This window comes from Arachis duranensis, chromosome 10, assembly GCF_000817695.3.
Source record: "Arachis duranensis cultivar V14167 chromosome 10, aradu.V14167.gnm2.J7QH, whole genome shotgun sequence".
Lineage (NCBI taxonomy): Eukaryota > Viridiplantae > Streptophyta > Magnoliopsida > Fabales > Fabaceae > Arachis > Arachis duranensis.
The window spans coordinates 24,321,846-24,342,325 of record NC_029781.3 but is presented as its reverse complement, the minus strand read 5'-3'; the positions used below and the strand labels follow the sequence as shown (position 1 = coordinate 24,342,325).

Genomic DNA, 20,480 nt, shown 5'->3' with positions numbered 1-20,480 from the left:
TATACAAACCAAATTGAATAAAACGCACTAGAACTAAAATAAAAACTTAGTTATATACAGACCAATTAGAATACAAATAAACTCAAAAGAGATTTAAAGTATCAAAATACTAAAGAGTAAGCCAGAAAGTATCATATTAATCAAAATAAAAGTGCAAGTGTCTGGGTCACTGACCTCCCCACACTTTAAAGTTTGCACTCCACCTCCAAGGTTTGAACAAGGAACGTATTGAGTGCGATCCACCTTCAATGCCACTCTACCAACATCTTTCTCATTGGTATATGTGACAAACATTAATTATATAGTATATCTTTGAATTAAATAATTATATAAATATCTAATTTAATTTTAATTTTGTATTCTCTATTTTTTGAATTAATGATATTTTTAATTATGTACCATCATTAATATAAATATAAACTTTACTAAAAATTTATTAATCTTTATCTATTTTAATGTTAGTATTGTGATTAAAGTTATCTGTTTTAATACTAGTATTGAAATTTACTGATATTATGGATTTGTATTCTTATTGTGTCAAATTAAAATACTATTGTAATGGAACTAACTAGTTTTATGTCTATATTTGTATTAGTTGTCTTTAAAAATTGAGACTTAGTTATTCTTGAAATATTGGTGAAGATGTGTATTTTAAAATTTTTAAGGTTTTTTACTATTTTATATTTTTTATTTACATATGACAGATTTTACTGGTTCGACCAATAATTTATGGGTTGAATTAATAAATCAGTGAACCAGTAGTTTGACTGGTTTGATCACCGATTTGGTTCTTACAACTATGGTTGCACGAGCTAGTAGATGGGCTGAGATTCTTGTGATGTGGCTGCTAATGAAGGTGGTGCAGAAGCTGATGGCTCTGACGGGCATGCTACATTTGATGGCCGGGTCTTTCTGCCTCTTTTGGTAATGCCCGAAAGTTTGTACCAACGTCCATGAGGGATATATATCTTATTCTTCAGAAGGACTAGCTCCTTATCACTATCCTCCCATTGGACGCCAACGTAAAAGGCTAAGCGGGTAACCAAAGCGGGAAATGGTAGGTTGCCGATGGTTGGTGCTCTTCCCATGGCCTCTCTGATGAGTCTTGGAAAGTTCAAAGGTTTTCTTTCCAATATACACCAAAATAGAATAGTCATGACTGCTGTGACAGTGGTCTTGTGTGTGCTTGGCATTACATAGTTGGACATAATTTATTGCCATAACCAAGCTTCTACGGTCAATGCCTTGACTAACCCCTTGGCTTTGTCTTGTCGGCCCTATAAACCCAACAACTCCCAGGTTTGGCAATTACTTACAGCACTTTATCCCAGTTAAAGGTCAACATTTTCTGCCCGTCTTCTGCCTTCTCATAGGCATCCTTCCCCTTTAGCCATGGCAGAAGACTGAGTGTCTCTTGGATTTTCGCCTCAGTCACTGGCACTTGCTTTTCTCTTAGAAATACTGAGTGCAAGGCTACAGAATGGTAATTAGCTTAAAATTTCAGCACCCATGTCAAGTTCATAGGCCCCAGATCCCTATCCAATAATATCCGACCACGCTGCTCTATTCGGTCCTTGGTGAACTGGGTTAGGCATCTTGAAATCATCAATTGCCTCTCACAGGGGATTCCTCTCTCTGCAGCTTGTTTAACTTGCAGTAGCGGTTGGAAAATCTAGTCAGATCGATTAGAGGATTGTGCTTTTCGATGTTATCATGGAGGTCAACATCTTTGGGCTCCTTTTCAGATCGTTGCAAAGCAGGCCACTTACTTTTAGCAGTGGTGTTTTGTGCCTTCACGCTATGGTATTTTTTTCTCCTAAAAAAATTTGATCTGTATAGGTATTTAGATGGATCCTTTGATGGCAAAAGAGCTAATACATTTGAGAACGCAACTACTTCAAAGAAAACAGAAAGTTGTGTCCATCATAAGGTCTCAACTCCCAAGTAAGAAGAATCTCTATCTGCCAGCAAGAAAAAGCAGAATGAGGTTGAAAACATTATTTTGCACCATTTATCAGATCAAATTAATAAAATAGTATAGATGTTGATTGAGAAGGGGGAATTTCCTTCTCATATTGTGTTACCAAAACCTTTAGTCAGAAAGGTTTCACAAGGGAAGAAAAAATTACTAGCTAGTGGTTCAGAAGATATGTTATATAGCAGCAATATAGCATTTCACATTGCAGCCTCTAGAAAAAGAAGTCATTCAGGTGACAAGAATCGGAATAATTCCCAACCATCACAAAATGGTGAAAAGAAAAATGCATCATCTCCCAAAATTATTGTAGAAAAGTTAGTAGTGCCTTTAGATCCGATGGTAAAAAGTTCTGGGTTGTCTTTCAGGGCTTGCAATGGGCATATCAATTTCTCTGCTCCTACTGAGCGAGTTTGCCAGAGTGAGAGTGTTCAAAGTGCTGAAACTTCTAAAAAATCTGGAATGAAGTGTGATATTAGTGGAAATTATCTGACTAGTCCTCAACATTGTCAAGTGAAAAGCAAAAGTTTGATATTAGAATGAATAGATCCAGTTTTAATCTAGAAGAATTTGCTCTGTATAGGCGATATCAACTCAAAGTACATAGTGATAAACCAGACAATGTCACAGACCTCATATCGCAGGTTTCTGGTTGATACTCCATTATTATTTGTTTCTCCTACCGGTGATAGCACTGTTCCACCTTGTTGCTTTGGCTCTTTCCATCAGCAATATTTAATAGATGGCAAATTAGTGGCAGTTAGTGTTATAGATGTCCTTCCCAAATGTTTGTCAAACAAATATTTATTCTGTGATCCAGACTTTTCCTTCCTATCACTCGGCAAGTACTAAACACTTCAAGAAATAGGTTGGGTGAAAGAAAACCAGGTTCATTGCCCTAGTCTTCTGTACTATTATCTTGCAACAAGATGAGATATAAAGCTTCCTATCGTCCATAGGAGCTTTTATGTCCACTTCATTATTAGTAAGTTAATTCATTTTGGCATGTAAATGAAGCAACTTTGTTATGCTGTTGTTTAAAAATTAATTTTTTCAGCTTTTATTTTTTCTCAATCTCTTTGACTTTCTTTCTAGTCTTTTTTTATTTTTTCACTCTGATTACCAATTTGGTGCAATCTGCCAATGTCTATTTCTTTTGGCTTGATGATGTGAAAGGACCAAGTTGCACTAGTGTAGTCCTGCCTTGTATAAATATGAGTGTTATCTGGTTTACTTATTGTTTACTTTAATCTTATTGTGTATTAGTTTTATTTATCATGACTGATAGCATGCATAATCTCCAGGTGGGTCCCATTTGACATTACAAGGCCCTTGCTTGACAAAAGGCTTTATGTTGTCTTATCGGATTCCTCCGTTTTAAAAAATGGTAATTCTTTCCTCCCTCAAGCTACCGAAGATTCTTAAATGACTCCGAACTTGGATTGGATCTATTACATAAGTGTATGTATAATATACACAATTTATTATTAGAGTCTACGTTTATGTTCAAGTACTATAAGGGTTGTATGACTGTAGTTTCCCTCTAACTGCTTATATGAAAATTTATAGATATTATATGTTGTGTTATGTTTCTGTCGAATACTTATGATCACTTGATCTTTTTTTGTTTTAACAACTCACACTATCGTAAAACGATGCGTAAAATTTGATTACAACTAATGCTATAGGATCAATATTATGTACCTAAATACAGAATCTAGAGTTCTATAGGTTGACTAAAATAGTAGCACCTAATAACTGGCAGTTGTTCGAACCTGCCAGAGGTTGGGATGTTACAGTATGACTTGCTTTTATTGTATCAAGATTCATTGGACCATCTTTCATGCCACTAACATTGATGGATTAGCAATCATATTCTTCAACATCGATCATGCCTTTCGAGGAGCTAGTTGTTGCGTGGTGGATTTGTGCTGGTGTTGTTCTACATTCAATATTATTAGTAAGGGGCTAGTAACGAAAGACTGGTAGTATAATACTTATTCTCCTGGTCATTTGCATCATCTCCACTCATAGCAACCACTTTGACCATATTCGAACCAGTTGCCTTTTCAAATGCCATGTCATCCAACATCTTAAGATGAGTCACAACATGCTAAAAAATATGGATGATATTGTGATTATCACAACAGTGCTTGACAATGACTAGAAAGTCATAGTCAACCTCCATCTCCCTTTAATCATTAGTTAAGTTCTATCCAGATTTTAACCATTAACATTTCTCAATATTATCATAACTAAACTCTTTACAGAAATGCTTGTCCCACCAAATCTCCCATGTATCTTCTTTGACATCACTTAATACACATGTATGCGTTGTTTTGGTTATAATTAGCTCTTCTTCCATCGCCATCAAGTAAAAAATCACTCAGTGTGATGTGAAACAAATATCATAGGATACTTCATCTCTATTTTAAAAATAACACAAATCACTAAAATGACATTTCTTAGTCACTGAATCATTAAAACAAATAAAAAAGGAAGGATTCAAAAGATGATGACGATGGATGATACTGTCTACACAATAAAAGAAAAAGAAGAAAGGATGAAATGATTGGAAAGAGAAAATTAAGGTTAAAGAGAAAATTAATGTTATTTGACTTGGTAGTGAAACTGTATTAATGAAAAAATATACAAGGATGAAATTAATTACATAAAAAGCTTGGGCTTAACATAATTAAGTGAACTTTTGAAAGACTAATTTAATTATTGGATAAAATTTGAGAGATTATTCTGGTCATTTACTATAATAATTTACTTTTTCTTAAACTATAGAGTAAATACTTAATCGGTCATTTATCTATTCAAATAAAGGACAACATGACTATTAACAAAAAAAAAAAAAACACGTCGTGACCTTATTATTTTGAGACAATGCGATTATTTGTTAAAAAATTTGTCAAATGCTAACAAAATTTAATTTAATGGCAATTTTATTTGTAATATGTGGAGTTTTAAACCTTACCAACTATTATTCAGTTTATTTTTGAAAAAAAATTCTTTATTGGTAGCGGTTTGATAAAAAAGGGACCATTTTCCATAAATAATACCCCAAAAAGGAGAAATAAGTGCAGTGCAAAAATTTTTCGAAAAAAGAAGAAATAGTATAAATTAAGTAAAGGGAATGATGACACTTTCTTTTTGGAGGGTGTAAAAGAAGAAGAAAAAACACTTAAAAAAGAATGGAGAAAATGAGATAATGATGTTGCAATAAAAAAGATAGTTGTGGTGATGAATATTAGTGACATAATAAATTTGTAAAAGTAAAAGTTATGATTATGAGAATGAAAGTAGGGATGATAACGGGATGGATAGAGACAAATTTTTACAATATCCTGCCTCCAACCTTGTTCTGTCGTATTATATTTTATACAAAGTTCGCCATACTATTATTTGTAATAGTAAAATTTTGTATTCTAATCTGTCCTTACTTCTGCAACCTCTTAAATTAAATTTTTTTATCAACTAAATATATATACAACTATGCTAGGTATACAATAAACTTAGCCACTAATATATAATACATATTGAAATATAAAATATACCATTAAAAATGAAATAAACTACACATGTATTTATACAAAAATATAGTAGCTACTTTCAATAGCTGATTTTGGTCTATATCAAGATTCTGAAAATCGGACCAGATCAGCCAGTTCCATTGGGTTAACTGTGAATCTGTCTTTTGGACGGTCTGATTGATGCTTAAAATTGCCCTGCAAAAAACCAGTGAACAAACTGGCCGAACTGACAGTTATCTGATGAACCGAATGACTTTCCTGGTTTTTGAAATACCAATCCTCTATTCTCCATCAAAACAACGTCGTTTAGATCCCCTAAAAAAAAACCCAAACAGGGGCCAGAAGCAGAACACCCCATTCTCCCTTCTCTCTCACCAAAATCCACCCCTAATTTGTGTAACCCTATAAGAGTAAATTGCAAAGCTACGCCCCACTGTCATCTCCACTGCTATCGGCGGTAGCATGACAACTAGCGGTTGCTATCCTCGCTACTCGAATGTTTGCTCTTCTCCTCACGTTGCCAGAAGGTCAATTCAGAGCTACTGTTGGCATCATCGTCTCTGTCCTATTCGTCAAGTTCGCCTATATCTTTATCATTGTCGGTCGTTCTGAACTCGTCGTCTCTATCCTCATCGTCTCTCTCTCTCTCTCTCTCTCTCTCTCTCTCTCTACAAAAGTGCAAATGTCCTCCTTTGTTGCCGTGGACTCTTTGCTGTGTCTCTCTTCCGCCGTGAGTTCTTCAATCTTTAATAATTCAATTTAATTTTTTATTTTGTTAATTATAATGATTTTGAATTGTTGTAGTTTACTATTTTGGATTTTTGTCTTTGGTTGCTGAATGGAATAAATTCTGGTTAATATAATTGTAAAAAATAGTGATAAGTTTAATTTTGGATTCTGGATTTTGATGGATGAGATTTTATTTGACTGTATGTAATTTGTATTGTTGTTTGATTATCATGGCTGAGGTTTTTTTTCTGGATTTTGGATTCTAATTTATTTTGCTGTATGTAATTTGAATTCTGGTTTTATTTTGTATTGGTTATACCTAGGGGTGTACATGGTCTGGTCCGACCCGAACCCGAACATTTTGGGGGCTAATTTGGTATGATTTCACCAAGTGTAGGGCTGGGTAAGGGTCTTAAAAATAGATCCGGTCATTATTTAGGGTTGGGTCCGGGTCAAGACGAACCTGGCTTCACCTAACCTATGTGCACTCTAAGGGGACTAAAAAATGTATATATGTTTTAAATTAATTTCAATATTATGTTATTCATTATAAGCTTATTATTATGTTTTTAATCACACTTGTTAAATTAGAAAATAGATCAAAGAAGTATGAAATTAAAATTTATGGATAAATTGAGGTTCAAATATGGATATCAACTTCTCCATAAAAAGTATTTTTTTCCTTTATAAATAAGTGCATCATAATTTTTTGACATAAAATTTATCAAGACCTGGACTTTACCGGTTTAAACCCAATTTTAGTGTGACCCAAAAGTAGTAAGATTTCATCGGATCTAGGGTCGGGTAAAGATCTCAAAAATAGACCCGCTCATTATTTAGGTCGGGTCCAAGTCAAGGCGAATCCGATTTTACCCCAGCCCATGTACACCCCTAGTTACGCTTGATGTTATAATTGAATTCTCAAATACGGCTTCTTTTGGTGGTACTTCTGAAGATGGTGGCTTTGGGTTATCTGTTTATGATGGAGACTTTCGAATACTTAAGGATGATTATGATTTTTTTGTTTAGTTGAAAACTTATTTGTTTAAGAGTAATTACCCAAATCAGTCTCTAAGAATTTTAAAAGCGGACATTTTAGTCCCCAAGAAAAATTAATACACAAATCAATCCCCAAGTTTTACTCTATCAGACAAATCAGTTTCCAGTTCAATTTTTGGCAAAGTAATTACCCAAATCAGTTCCTAAGAATTTTATAAACGGATATTTTAATCCCTAAAAAAATTAATATACAGATCAATCTCCAACGTTTTTTACTGTCAGACATAACAGTCCTCTGTGAACAAAAAATATTATTATTATTAATTGCATAATAATACATAACCATACTTTTTTTTATATTTTTGAACAAAAGTAATGATAATTTATTCATTAGATTCTTATGTATGTATTTATAATATAAAAAGTATATATATACATACATAGTCACTCAATAATAATAATAATAATAATATTCTTCAATAAAATTATTAGAGATTATTCTACAAGAAATTCAAAGTTGAAACCATTTGATATTTCTGTATTTAATATAATCAAAAGATGTATATTTTAAAAAACATGTTTGTATTAAAAAATATTTTAATTTGAATTTCAAAACATCATTATTCACCTTACTTGTTTCTAACGAAAAGAGTGTATTAATATGCTAGTGTCGTTGCCACATGCACAAAGCTAAGTTAATAATAATAAAGGTCCACATATAGGGAAAATAAAATGGATAGGGGACTGTTATGTCTGACAGAGAAAAATATTGTGAATTGATCTGTGTATTAATTTTTTTGGAGACTAAAATGTCCGCTTTTAAAATCTTTGGAGACTAATCTGGGTAATTACTCTACTGAAAAATAAACTGGAGACTGATTTATCAGCTAGAATAAAACTTTGGGGAATTAATCTGTGAATTTTTTTTAAAGACTAAAATACTCGCTTTTAAAATTCTTGAGAACTGATTTGGATAATTACTCTTTGATTAATGTTATTTCTTTTGGTGGTAGAACTATGGTTCAAAAACTGGATCTGACCGGCGCAGCGGATCGGCCAACTGCAAACCGTATGCTAATATGGTTCGGTTTAATACCAGAACCGTCAGTTTAAAAATCGCTTGAGAACCGTTAAATCGGCCGAGAACCGACCGGTCGGATCAAACCAGGATCCGGCCAGTTCTCATAAAATGTTGTTTTGCGTTTAGGTAAAATGAGAAAGCCAGGTTCTCCAGTTCTCTTCTCCCTCGAGCCATTCCCATTCCTCCCTCATTTCCTTGGTCTCTCATTCCCCAGAACACACCCCTGGTTTACGGCGCCGCTGCCGCCGCTGAGTCTGCTCTTTGTTTGCTCAGCCGCAGCTTCTTCCAATCCACTACCGTCGTGCTCGTCGCCGGCCTCCGTCTCTGTCGCGCGTCTGCCCCTCCGACTCGTTCGTTTACGGTAAACCTAATTTCCCCTAAGCTGCATCTCCTTCTTCTCGAGTTCTCCACTTCTCATCCCTCACTCCCTCGAAGCCGCCGTCCCCACTGCAACTCGTCTCGCGTCGTTCCGACGTCGCGCAGCCGCTGTTCCGCCGCGTGGGCTCTGTTTCACCGCGCTCCATCCTCCTCTGCTTCAGTTCCGCCACGCCCCACCCTCCTCTGCTCCAGTTCTGCTGCGATCCACGCTCCCCAACTCCAGTTCTTCGGCGGTCCAGGCCACCCCTTCTCCAGTTCCGCGGCGGTCCAGGCCACTTCTCCAGCTCTGCCGCGTCCAGCCCTCCCTGCTCCCTTACCTCTGTGCTCTAGAAGGTATTGTTTACTGTAATTGTTGTTTTGATTGGTTTAGGATGGTTAATCTGTGATTTTTCTTCTTCAATTATTGTTGTTGTTAATGTGGTTTAAGATTGTTGATCATGTTTTTGATTCTGTTGTTCTGTTGTCTTCAATTATATTTGTTTCATTGTGATTTTTTATTCTTGAACTTGTTAAGTTATAATTTGTTAAATTGTTGGGCGGCTGCTGTTTTAATTTGCTAAATTGTTAGGTTGTTGAATTTTCCACTTGAGTGTTGTTCATGATTATTTGCTAAATTGTTGTTTTGTATCTATTGTTGTCCTTGAGATTATTGGGTTGTTGTGTTCTTCTCAAATTGATAATTTCCTAAATTGTTGTTATTGTGATTTTTGAGATCGAGATGGTCATTGTTTCTTGTTATCGGGTTGCTGGTTTTTCTTTTCGGGTCTTGTTCTTGTTAATTTGTTGTTGTTATGATCCTTACTATTGGAATTGTCTTTGTTTCTTGTTATTGTGCTGATAATTTTTAGGAATGAATAATAGTATCAATCAAGAAGTATTTAGAGATTGTCCTCCTTTTTGCAAATTTGATGATTGCTGACAAACTTTGATGCCCATTTCATGTTTGGTTGTTTCTTCTGTTATTTGACTTTTGAGTTTGTATTTGGATGAAATTATAATATTGTGGTTGATGTAATACTTTTAATTTGGATGACATTTGAAGGTTTATATTAAACTATAATTATGTTTTAGTGTGTTTATTTATATTTTATATATTATTTTAAATTGTTTTGCCGGTTGATCACGGTTGAACCGGTTGAATCAGTAAACCAGTAATAGAGTGGTTTAATGATCGGTCCGGTTTTCAGAACCTTGAGTAGAACATTTTGTGTTTGTCATTTATGTGCGTTTTAATTTTCTTTAGTTATAAATTATGATGTTTGAAGTTGTTTTTAAACTTTAGTGATAAATTATGAACAATTTATTGTGTGAAAGTGTGAAATTTTGAATTTGTTAGCCAAGAAACATGGAATTTAAATATTTGAAATTATATATTTTGCATTTTTTTTATAATTTTATTGTATATTTAATTAAATCGGTTCGACTCTGGTTGGACCATTTAATGACCAGTTTGGTTCTCGCAACCTTGGTCTATATATAGCGGGATATGTATGCCCATAATTCGATCCCGTCTCACTCCAAACAAAAAAATCACTCCGCCCAAAACCCGTAGTGGGTAAGTAATTACCTGCTTCAACTGGATATGGACAGAGCGAATATCTGCAAGTACAAATTGCATTATCACCTCTAAATGAAAAAGCTGATAGTATTGGTGATGGTGGTTAGTCTTTTTGTTTTATGAATTTAAAATTTTCATTTATTATAAATAAAATTGTTATTAAATTAATTTTTATTAATATTTGACGTGGTATGTGGTTATCTTTTTTTTTTTTTATCACATCTAACAAAAATCGAATTAGGTGTTTACTAAACTTTATATTTTTTTTCGCATTGACATGTTCTTTTACGAAAACATAAAAAATAGAAAGGAAAACTGAAAAAAAAACAAAAGAGAGGACAGTGCAGAGGAAGCAAACTGGAAGTAGTGTGCGTGTGCGTGTCTGTGAAGACTGAAAGAAGCTTCTGATTGCTGTGGCCGCGACAACACAAGTAACCCAAGGAGGAATCCACATCCACATGTACGTCGTCGTTTTGGTCAAAACCACCATCTCTTGAATAAGAAGAAGAAGAAGAAGAAGGAATGGCAAGCAGCAGCAGAACTAACCCGCGAAAGGAAAGCGTCGTCGTCGATTGTGGTCGCCGCCGAACCACTTGCGGCTATTGCAGATCGCCCCGCCGCTCTAGCATCTCTCACGGTACCCCCTTCCCTTTCTCTCAATTTTCCCTTTTTTAATATATAGTGTTCATTTATTCAATTGCTTCACGATTTATCGTTTTTCTATTAAGAAAACACTCTTCGATTTCTCGATGTTGATTCTGGATGATTATCGGTGTTTGAACTATTATGGGAAAATTTTTAAAGAAGTTATGTAATAAATTGAAATTCTTACAGTGTCTTAATTGTACTTGTGCTATAGAGAGAGCTAGCAGCTATGAGATTCACTTCTAATTTGGTTTGATTTTGCCATGTTTGTTTTGTTGGTGTGCGTAAGAAAGAATTATTAAGTTTCGGTTTACCACAGTTTGTTGTTTGGTGTAACAAACTAAGAACAATGTTCATTACTTCATTTGATGGTGTATTATTGAACTTTGGCATGAAAATTGGTAGATAACATCTAGTTTTTAGAGTCTTATAGGGGTGTAATTTCCAATTTGGAAAATTCATTTATGTAGTTAAAATTTTGTTGATAAATTTGATTGAAGAAGTTTTTCCCTCGTCTCTTTTTCTTTGGATTTCTATGGACTCCCGTTTATGATGCTATTAACATAACAATTTTCTAACTAGTTTCTTTTTTGTATTATTCTTGTTGCAGGCTTGTGGGCGCATAGCCTTACTGTGGATGACTACCAAGGTACGTGCAACTTGTACATTGCTTGTCCTTGATATGTTTCTCAGTTCGTATATGCACCTACTCACTTTCCTTTTTTCTAAATAAATAAAATATTTAGTGCTTTTTATGCTTTAATAGTTTTTTTTCTTTTTGGTAGTATGCTTTTGTTTGTAAGTGGATAACAAGCTTGATATTTACATTGTGAGGTGGTTCTAGCTGTCTTTAGGTTTGGAACAATGTGTTCATTCTCGATTGAAGACAAAAGTGGTTCTGGTTTGTCCAATGTTTTACTCTTTTAAAGTGTTTATTTTTGAATAAAATGGGTTGTGTGATGCTATTATTTTTATATTGAAGTAGTAGTCTTTGCATGATGATCTACCTCTTGCTTCCTTCTTTATTGTGTAAAGTTATAAATTACTTCTGACATTTGGAAATATTCTTGCCTTTTTCCATTAGTTTTATGGTAAAACAATGCTTGCATGCATAAATTTCTCATATGAACCCAGTTTCATTTTGATATCTTTTGCTAGGACTTCTTGATCGGGGTTGGAGAAGATCTGGATGTTTTCTTTATAAGCCAGAGATGGAAAGGACATGCTGCCCTTCTTATACAATTCGTTTGAAAGCAAGCGACTTTGTTCCTTCCAAGGAGCAGGTTCGTGTATCTAGAAGATTGCAAAGGTATGCTTGCATAATGTGATATTTCTTGAGGCAAACACATTGTAACAAACTAATCATTGAAATTAGAAATTCCCATTGTATATTTTTCTTGAGGCAAATACAATGTAACCTATTCTTTTAACAAACTGAAAACCTTTACTTATTTATTTATTAGTTTATAAGTCACTATTTTCTATGGTTGTTGGGATGTGAGATGGCTGAAAATTTGAATTGCATCAATATATTACCTTAATAAGTTATGGTCTGCTGCTTCTTTCCCTTTTTTAACACTTAAGTGGGGTCTTCATAGGGGTTGAATATATTGGATGTTAGTATTTTCTGGTATAAGTATTTCAGATCCTTAGATATCTGCAGTCTGGAAATATCGTGTTTCTTTTTCTCCCCTTAAACCTTCATCTGTATAGGTATTTAGATGGATCCTTGGATGCCAAAAGAGCTAATACATCTGAGGATGCAACTACTTCAAAGAAATCAGAAAGCTGTGTCCGTCACAAGGTCTCAACCCCCAAGTCAGAAGAATCTCTATCTGCCAGCAAGGAAGAGCAGAATGAGGTTGAAAACATTTTGCACCATTTATCAGATCAAATTAATAAAATAGTACAGATGTTGATTGAGAAAGGGGAATTTCCTTCTCATATTGTGTTACCAAAGCCTTTAGTCAGAAAGGTTTCACAAGGGAAGAAAAAATTACTAGCCAGTGGATCAGAAGATATGTTATATAGCAGCAATATAGCATTTCAAATTGCAGCCTCTATAAAAAGAACTCATTCAGGTGACAAGAATAGTAATAATTCCCAGCCATCACAAAATGGTGAAAAGGAAAATGCATCATCTCCCAAAATTATTGCAGAAAAGTTAGTAGTGCCTTTAGATCCGATGATGAAAAGTTCTGGGTTGTCTGTCAGGGCTTGCAATGGGCATATCAATTTCTATGCTCCTACAGAGCAAGTTTGCCAGAGTGAGTGTGTTCAAAGTGCTGAAACTTCTAAAAAATCTGGAATGAAGCGTGATATTGGTGGAAATTGTCTGAGTAGTCCTCAACATTGTCAGGTGAAAAAGCGAAAGTTTGAGATCAGAATGAATAGATCCAGTTTTGATCCAGAAGAATTTGCTTTGTATAGGCGATATCAGCTCAAAGTACATAATGATAAACCAGACCATGTCACAGAGACCTCATATCGCAGGTTTCTGGTTGATACTCCATTATTATTTGTTTCTCCCACCGGTGATAGCACTGTTCCACCTTGTGGCTTTGGCTCTTTCCATCAACAATATTTAATAGATGGCAAATTAGTGGCAGTTGGTGTTATAGATGTCCTTCCCAAATGTTTGTCAAGCAAATATTTATTCTGGGATCCAGACTTTGCCTTCCTATCACTTGGCAAGTACTCAGCACTTCAAGAAATAGGTTGGGTGAAAGAAAACCAGGCTCATTGCCCTAGTCTTCAGTACTATTATCTTGGCTACTATATTCACTCTTGCAACAAGATGAGATACAAAGCTTCCTATCGTCCATCGGAGCTTTTATGCCCACTTCGTTATCAGTAAGTTAATTCATTTTTGCATGTAAATGAAGCCACTTTGTCATGCTGCTGTTTATAAATTAAATTTTTTCAGCTTTTTACTTTGCCTCAATCTCTTTGCTTTTCTTTCTAGTCTTTTTTGATATTTCACTCTGATAACCAATTTGGTGCAATCTGCCAATGTCTATGCATTTTGGCTTGATGATGTGAAAGGACCAAGTTGCACCATCGTAGTCTTGCCATGTATAAATATGGGCGTTATCTGGCTTACCTATCGTAAACTTTGATCTCATTGTGCGTTAGTTTTATTTATCATGACTGACAGCATGCTAATCTCCAGGTGGGTCTCATTTGACATTGCGAGGCCCTTGCTTGACAAAAGGCCTTATGTTGTCTTATCAGATTCCTCCATTTTAAAAAATGGCGATTCTTCCCTCCATCAAGCTACCGAAGATTCAACAGAAAGGCACCTTGATGACATTGACCAAGAAGATGCAAATGATGTCCGAATGGATGAGGATGAACAAACCGTAGACTCTGAAGAAAGCTCTGACGATGAACCTGAACTTGAAACCACTGCATATGGCAACGTGGAAAATTGTGATGTCAGCAGAGTTTTGGTTGGGGTAGAGGGAACTTGTTTGAGATACAGGGTATGCTTGTTAATTCTTTGGCACATACATATTTTTAGCTATGACAAATTGAAGAGAATGCCAAAAAAAAAAAAATAAATAAAGCTTCAATGAGTCTAGGTTTGTGATAAGTGTTTCAAAATTCATATAACATAACCAGAATTCAATAAATGGTTGAAAAGCTCACCCTAGTCCTTAGGTCCCCTTGAATAAATATGGGTTCATGATGAATCACCCTTCATGAAATGAGATTGCTCAAGTTAGAGCAATGTAGAAAGGGAGCAAAAAAACTGATATTTGTAGGGTAAACTATTCATATTTTTTTTTTGTTAAGGTAAGATACTTGTGTTTTAACAACAGAAACTACTGCATGATTTGTGTTTTATACTATCTGACTTGCTCTTGGTGTTCTTTCTTGTGCATACCGAACCTTTCATATCTGAAGGATCTGCGAGATGCCTTTGGTCCTGAGGGGAGGAAGTATTTGGAGACCCAGCTGCAGAAATACAAGAACGTCGTGGGTCCAGAGTTATCTGAGAGAATGGTCTATTCTATTGGATAATATGAATCTTAGCTCATGAGTTTTGACAAGACGATAGTGCCAATATCCCAAGGAAAAGAAAGAAATATCCTCTCCAAATAAGTTCCATGTGTTTTGGGTGCTCGTATAGTGTCTTGTTTTCGACAAGACGATGGTACCAATAAGAATACTATTTAAGGTTATAGTTTAAGTTCGTGAGTGAACCATAATTCAAAATCTTGATTCTCGTATTGGTTGTGACCATATTTATGTGGTGCTCAACTGCTCTGGGAGCAAACAACAGGTGTAGTTGAATTTAGGCCCTTGTTTTGTCTCTAGGAGTGGTATTGGTAACAAAAAATCAACTGTTGGAACCCTGATTTGGGGCTAATAGATTGTTTTTGTTGAAGATTTGTTGTTGCCCATTCAAATTTCTCATGCATTTTGCACATATGAAATTGAATGGAATATTTCTTTGGCAGCATTAATTGCCAAATGTGGAATGCAATGCAATGCATAGTGCTTTCAGTTTATAAGACTAATGCGCTACTTTGACACTAATGAGTTTCAAATTTCATATCAAATTTATGCTTTAGAGGAACAGGTATGTTATAAGATTTACCTATGTTCATTAATTATGATGATTAATTAATTCAATTCGACTACTGGAGCCTATAGTATTCACGAATATTTGACAGATTCTTTGCTAAAAGCCTAAAAGGAATAATAATCTATTCTTTCTTTCTTGCACATAAAGAAATAAGAATCCATATTTGGTCTACATCCTACCTATCCACCATCGAGCAATTTGAACTCAAATGAAGAAAATTAATAGCTGCACAATGAATGGAGAAAGTAACTTTCCAATCAATTGCAACCTACCTACTTGTTCATATCCTGGCCCAACATTAAGGTCCAGGTCTAAATGAGCCAAAAAAGCCCAATCCAAAGATTAGTCTTCGCTACTCACCGACCTCCTCAGAAGAGGTCGGATTCAACACAAACTCCACTTTAAGGAAGTTAGGATCGAAGGTTAGCTGGCAGATAATCCTTATTCAAATAAGTAACTGCACCTAAGATCTCTCAACCCACTTCCAAGAGGCATATCTCAACTTCCCTTATATAAAGGGACGGTTATCCACCTTAAAAGGTGGAACTACTCCAACGGTGGTTATTTGTTCACCACTATAAATACACTGACACCCCTCAGGTATCTTTAAGTTCCAATACACTTAAAATTGTTTAACCCTTTGCTGACTTAGGCATCGGAGTGTCTTTGTAGGTACCACTTCCCATTCCTTCATACCCACAAGTCGGACAGCGTCTCCTAGACGCAATCCAAGTTGGAGATCACCTCCTTCAGACGTTTGGGCTAACCAGACTAGTCCAGCCCATTAATCTTTGGTTACCTACCATAACATTAGCGCCGTTGTCGGGAACCCGAGAGATCAACTAGTAATGGCAGACGATTTCAACGAGGATGGAAACACAGCGTCTGATTCTGAGTAAGAGAATCAGGACGCTGGTAATAACGACAGAGCGATAGTCACTCACCAAGGGGTGACCAACCATCACAAAGAAGGAACCTTAGGGGTGAATAACCCAAAGGAAAACTCCTCTGAGGGACATGAATCAGGAAAAGAAGGACAACCCCATACAACTGACTTCCTGAGATTGTTCCATGGCCACCAGGGGTGCCTGGAGTAGCTGGAGCAAGAGCTGGAATGACAGCGAGAGGCAGAGAGAAACTTGAGGAATGAGATTGAGTGATGAAAAGAGCTTGAGCAAAAGCTCCTGAAAATAGAGTCTGCTCTCAAAGGTCGAAGCTCTCGCAGTGACCGAGAAGACTCTCCATTGGGAGGAGAAGATCCGTTCAGTGAGGACATAACGAGGACAAAGGTTCAAAGGAACTTCAAAAGCCCTGATATGGACCTCTATGACGAAACTACTGATCCAAGGCATCATTAAAGCAATTTTAAAAGTCGGATGTACCTGGCCGACACTTCTAATGCTACTCGCTGCAAGGCTTTCCCGACAACCCTGAGTAAAGCAGCGATGAAGTGGTTCGATAGTCTCCCCCTAAGGTCGGTCACTAGTTTTGACGACCTCTTAATGAAGTTCCTCATGCGATCCTCAATCCAAAAAGACAAAGTAAAGCACGCACCGAGTCTTCTGGGGGTAAAACAGGAGATCGGAGAACATTTGAGGGACTACATAGAAAGGTTCAATAAAGCGTGTTTGGAGATACAAGACCTGCCCACGGAGGCAGTGATCATGGGACTAGTAAATGGACTCCGAGAAGGTCCCTTCTCCCAGTCCATCTCGAAAAGGCACATGACCTCCGATAAACCACTATTTTATGGTTTATCTTGTGCTAATTTGAGTGGTTTTTATCAACTCTTTACTCACTTATTCATATGATTTGCATGATTTTACAATTCCATCCCAATTTTATTCTATGGTTGAAAACTTTCTTCCTAGACATTTAAATTATATATTTTTAATTCCTCCTTTGTACCATTCGATGTCGTGATCTGTGCGTTAAGTGTTTTCAGGCTTTATAGGGCAGGAATGGCTTAGAGGATGGAAAGGAAGCTTGCAAAAATAGAAGGAACGCAAGGAAACAAAGAACTTGACCAGTGAGGAGCGGCGGATGTGCGCACATCAGCGCATCCACACATCGACGTGCCACGCACCTGGCACGCACGCATGACATGCGCGACCTGCAGAAATCTTCGAAATCACTGGGGGCGATTTCGGGCCAGTTTTGGACCCAGTTTTCGGCCCAGAAACACAGACTAGAGCTAGGGATCAGCGGAGACTCAAAAGACATTCTCATTTTGCATTTTAGTTTAGTTTTGAATCTAGAGATAATACTACTCCTTCCTCTAGGTTTTCTTCACATTCATAGTTTTAGAGTTTTAGTGCTTTGCTTTGGATATTGAGAAGATTCATTACTTCCGTTGGAGCTTCATCATTCTAGTTTGTTTCTTTATTCCTTTACTCTTTAATTGCCCATTGACTCTGTTTAGATAAGTATGTTCATGCTTTTGGAATTTATTAATGCAAAGAACCATTTTTACTTTTAATTGATTTTTAGTTATTAATTATCATGTCTTCCTTTTATTCCTTTCTTAATTCTGTGAAAGTTATATTCATGATAATGGAGTAATTTCCTAACTTGATTGGGAGCTGATTAAAAGAAAAACCTTGAGTTGGAATGCTCAAGTGTCAATATTAATTGGAAGTTGTTAGCTAATTCTCCTGTCTTCGACTCTAATCTTTTCTTAGGAAAGGATTAGGATGCAAGTGATAGGATTAGTTTGAGAGCTACTTGACTTTCCCTTATTATACAAGGGATAACTAAGTAGGATAACAACCTTTTATTATTACACTTGGGAAAGTTCAACAGGGATAGAACTTCCATTTAATCTTCTCCCGATCAAGGCTTTTATCTGAATTTACTATTATTTATTTTTCTGTTTCTCAAATTCAAAAATTTCTTGGAAAACCTCTGATTAATAAAATAGCACTCTTTCTGCAACTCGTTGGGAGACGACCTGGGATTCATACTCCCATTATTTTATTTCTAAATTTTGTGACAATTCCTTTTAAATTGATAAGCGGATTTTAGTCGGTTGAGAACTGTACTTGCAACGCTGTTTTCTCTATAAATTCTTAATTGACCAATTTCCGCCACGGTCAGTCTCAAATATTTCATAGGTCCATTTCCAAACTCTAGCGGTTTTGTCTATATATTGTTAGCTGTAGATTATGTTTCCAAATGGGTGGAAGCAATTCCCATCCGTACTGATGATGCTAACACTGTTGTCTCCTTTGTTAGAAACCATATTATCTGTCACTTTGGATCACCACGAGCAATCGTGAGTGATCAAGGCACCCATTTTTGTAACAGGAGACTGACCATTCTACTGAAGAAGCATGGCATTATTCACAAGGTAGCAACTGCTTTCCACCCGCAGACTAACGGACAAGCAGAGGTGTCTAACAGAGAGATAAAGCGTATCGTGGAGCAGATAGTCAAGCCTCATAGGAAGGACTGGAGCACCAGGCTACAAGATGCACTTTGGGCATACCGGACAGCGTACAAGACACCTATAGGGATGAGCCCATTCCGCTTAGTTTATGGAAAGGCCTGTCACCTCCCAGTTGAGATAGAGCACAAGGCATTCTGGGCGGTAAGAGAAATCAACATGGGATTTGAGAGAGCCAGAGCTGAAAGGAAGATGCAACTACAAGAACTAGAGAACCTTCGCCTAGAAGCGTACGATAACTCCAGGCTATACAAAGAGAAGATGAAGGCTGTGCATGACAAGCACATTAAAAGGAGAGAGTTCAGACTTGGGGAATTAGTTCTCCTCTACAACTCCAGACTAAGCCTCATGCCAGGCAAGCTGAGATCACGATGGGAAGGTCCTTATAGGGTAGAGAAGGCAGAGCCATACGGAGTCTTTCACCTAAGTCATCCTTCGAGCTCTAAATTCAACAAGGTAAATGGACATCGCCTTAAGCTATATTACGGTGAGCAGATGAAGAAAAGTAAGGAGTTGGAGATCTTCTTCTTGGAGGATCCACCCACAACAGAAGACTGAACTAGTGGACCGTCCAACTTAAGGACGTTAAAGAAAAGTGCTGGGTGGGAGACAACCCACCATGGTATGATCGTTCCCTTCTCTCTTTTTAGCTTTATTTAATGACTCTTCTCATTATTCTGCATATAGTCTGCATTTACATCTGCATATTTGCATTAAAAAAATAAGGAGATCGACGCGCCAGCGCCTAGTGCGCGTCCACGTCCCTTGTGAATGTGAATTGGGTGAGTTTGAACAGAGAGTCACGCGGGAGCTGGGCTGGAAATGTGCCTTGGGCACCTTCCAACCCACGCGTACGCATACTGTACGCGTGCGCGCCGTCTCCTCTCTTGGCGACCGACACATCCGCACCAAGTGCTCGTCTGCGTCGATGTTGAAATCGACGTAAAACTTGGTTCGACCAGAGAGTTGTGCTGGTCTGGGGCGGGTACTGTGCTATAAGCACAAACTGACCCGCGCATACGCGCACCTGGCGCCTACGCACCCCTACCCTTCTGCGCCGCACCACTAAATCCCAGTGCCGCCAGTTCCCAATCCTACTTTCTTTCTTCCTCCTTTCTTCTTCTTCTCTATCTTCTTCTTCTTCCTCTCCTCTCACGTCTTTCTCACTCACATCATCCATTATCTCTCTCTTTTCATCCTCTTTTCAAGGTTATCTCTTTCTATTTTCTTTTTCTTCTTCTTTTCTTTATTTTTGTATTATTTTGCTTGGTGCTATAAATCTTTTCCCTATCATGTTAAACATGCATACTAGGTGTTTGTGAAAAAGCCCGTATGGCATTGTGCATTCTTAAATACTCTATTCTTCTACTCTAATGCTTGTTTTTTCACAAAATCCTCTTATTATTTTATTAATTAATTATGATTGTCTATAAAAACATGATTGCTAGTTTGTTACGAGTGATATTACATTCTTCGCAATTGATGCTTGATCTATGCTACTCATGCCTTTGCCGGCATGCCAATAAACATCTTGCAT

At 36.6% G+C, this 20,480-nt stretch overlaps 2 protein-coding genes and 1 pseudogene across 2 annotated transcripts; all 3 read left to right on the top strand.

Annotated features, from left to right (window-relative positions):
- The first annotated feature begins 799 nt into the window (after positions 1–799).
- Positions 800–8,688, top strand: LOC107469504 (arginyl-tRNA--protein transferase 1-like; annotated as a pseudogene).
- A 202-nt stretch (positions 8,689–8,890) lies between these two features.
- On the top strand, positions 8,891–15,297 carry LOC107469507 (arginyl-tRNA--protein transferase 2). The gene is made up of 7 exons (XM_052255261.1): positions 8,891–9,034; positions 10,566–10,896; positions 11,515–11,553; positions 12,063–12,213; positions 12,618–13,757; positions 14,077–14,389; positions 14,814–15,297. Exons 2-7 carry the CDS (start codon positions 10,782–10,784, stop codon positions 14,928–14,930), a joined length of 1,875 nt encoding a protein of 624 aa, XP_052111221.1. The 5' UTR covers positions 8,891–9,034; positions 10,566–10,781; the 3' UTR covers positions 14,931–15,297.
- Positions 15,298–19,012: 3,715 nt separating this feature from the next.
- On the top strand, positions 19,013–19,501 carry LOC107469505 (uncharacterized). Its single transcript, XM_016088873.1, has one exon. The coding sequence runs from the start codon at positions 19,013–19,015 to the stop codon at positions 19,499–19,501; it is 489 nt and encodes a 162-aa protein (XP_015944359.1).
- Positions 19,502–20,480: the final 979 nt, after the last annotated feature.

Coding starts and splice junctions, on each gene's coding strand:
- LOC107469505 (XM_016088873.1), top strand. CDS start 19,013: ATGAGCCCATTCCGCTTAGTTTATGGAAAGGCCTGTCACCTCCCAGTT.
- LOC107469507 (XM_052255261.1), top strand. CDS start 10,782: ATGGCAAGCAGCAGCAGAACTAACCCGCGAAAGGAAAGCGTCGTCGTC. Junction 13,758..14,076: donor TTATGCCCACTTCGTTATCA/GTAAGTTAATTC, acceptor GCTAATCTCCAG/GTGGGTCTCATTTGACATTG. Junction 14,390..14,813: donor GAACTTGTTTGAGATACAGG/GTATGCTTGTTA, acceptor TCATATCTGAAG/GATCTGCGAGATGCCTTTGG.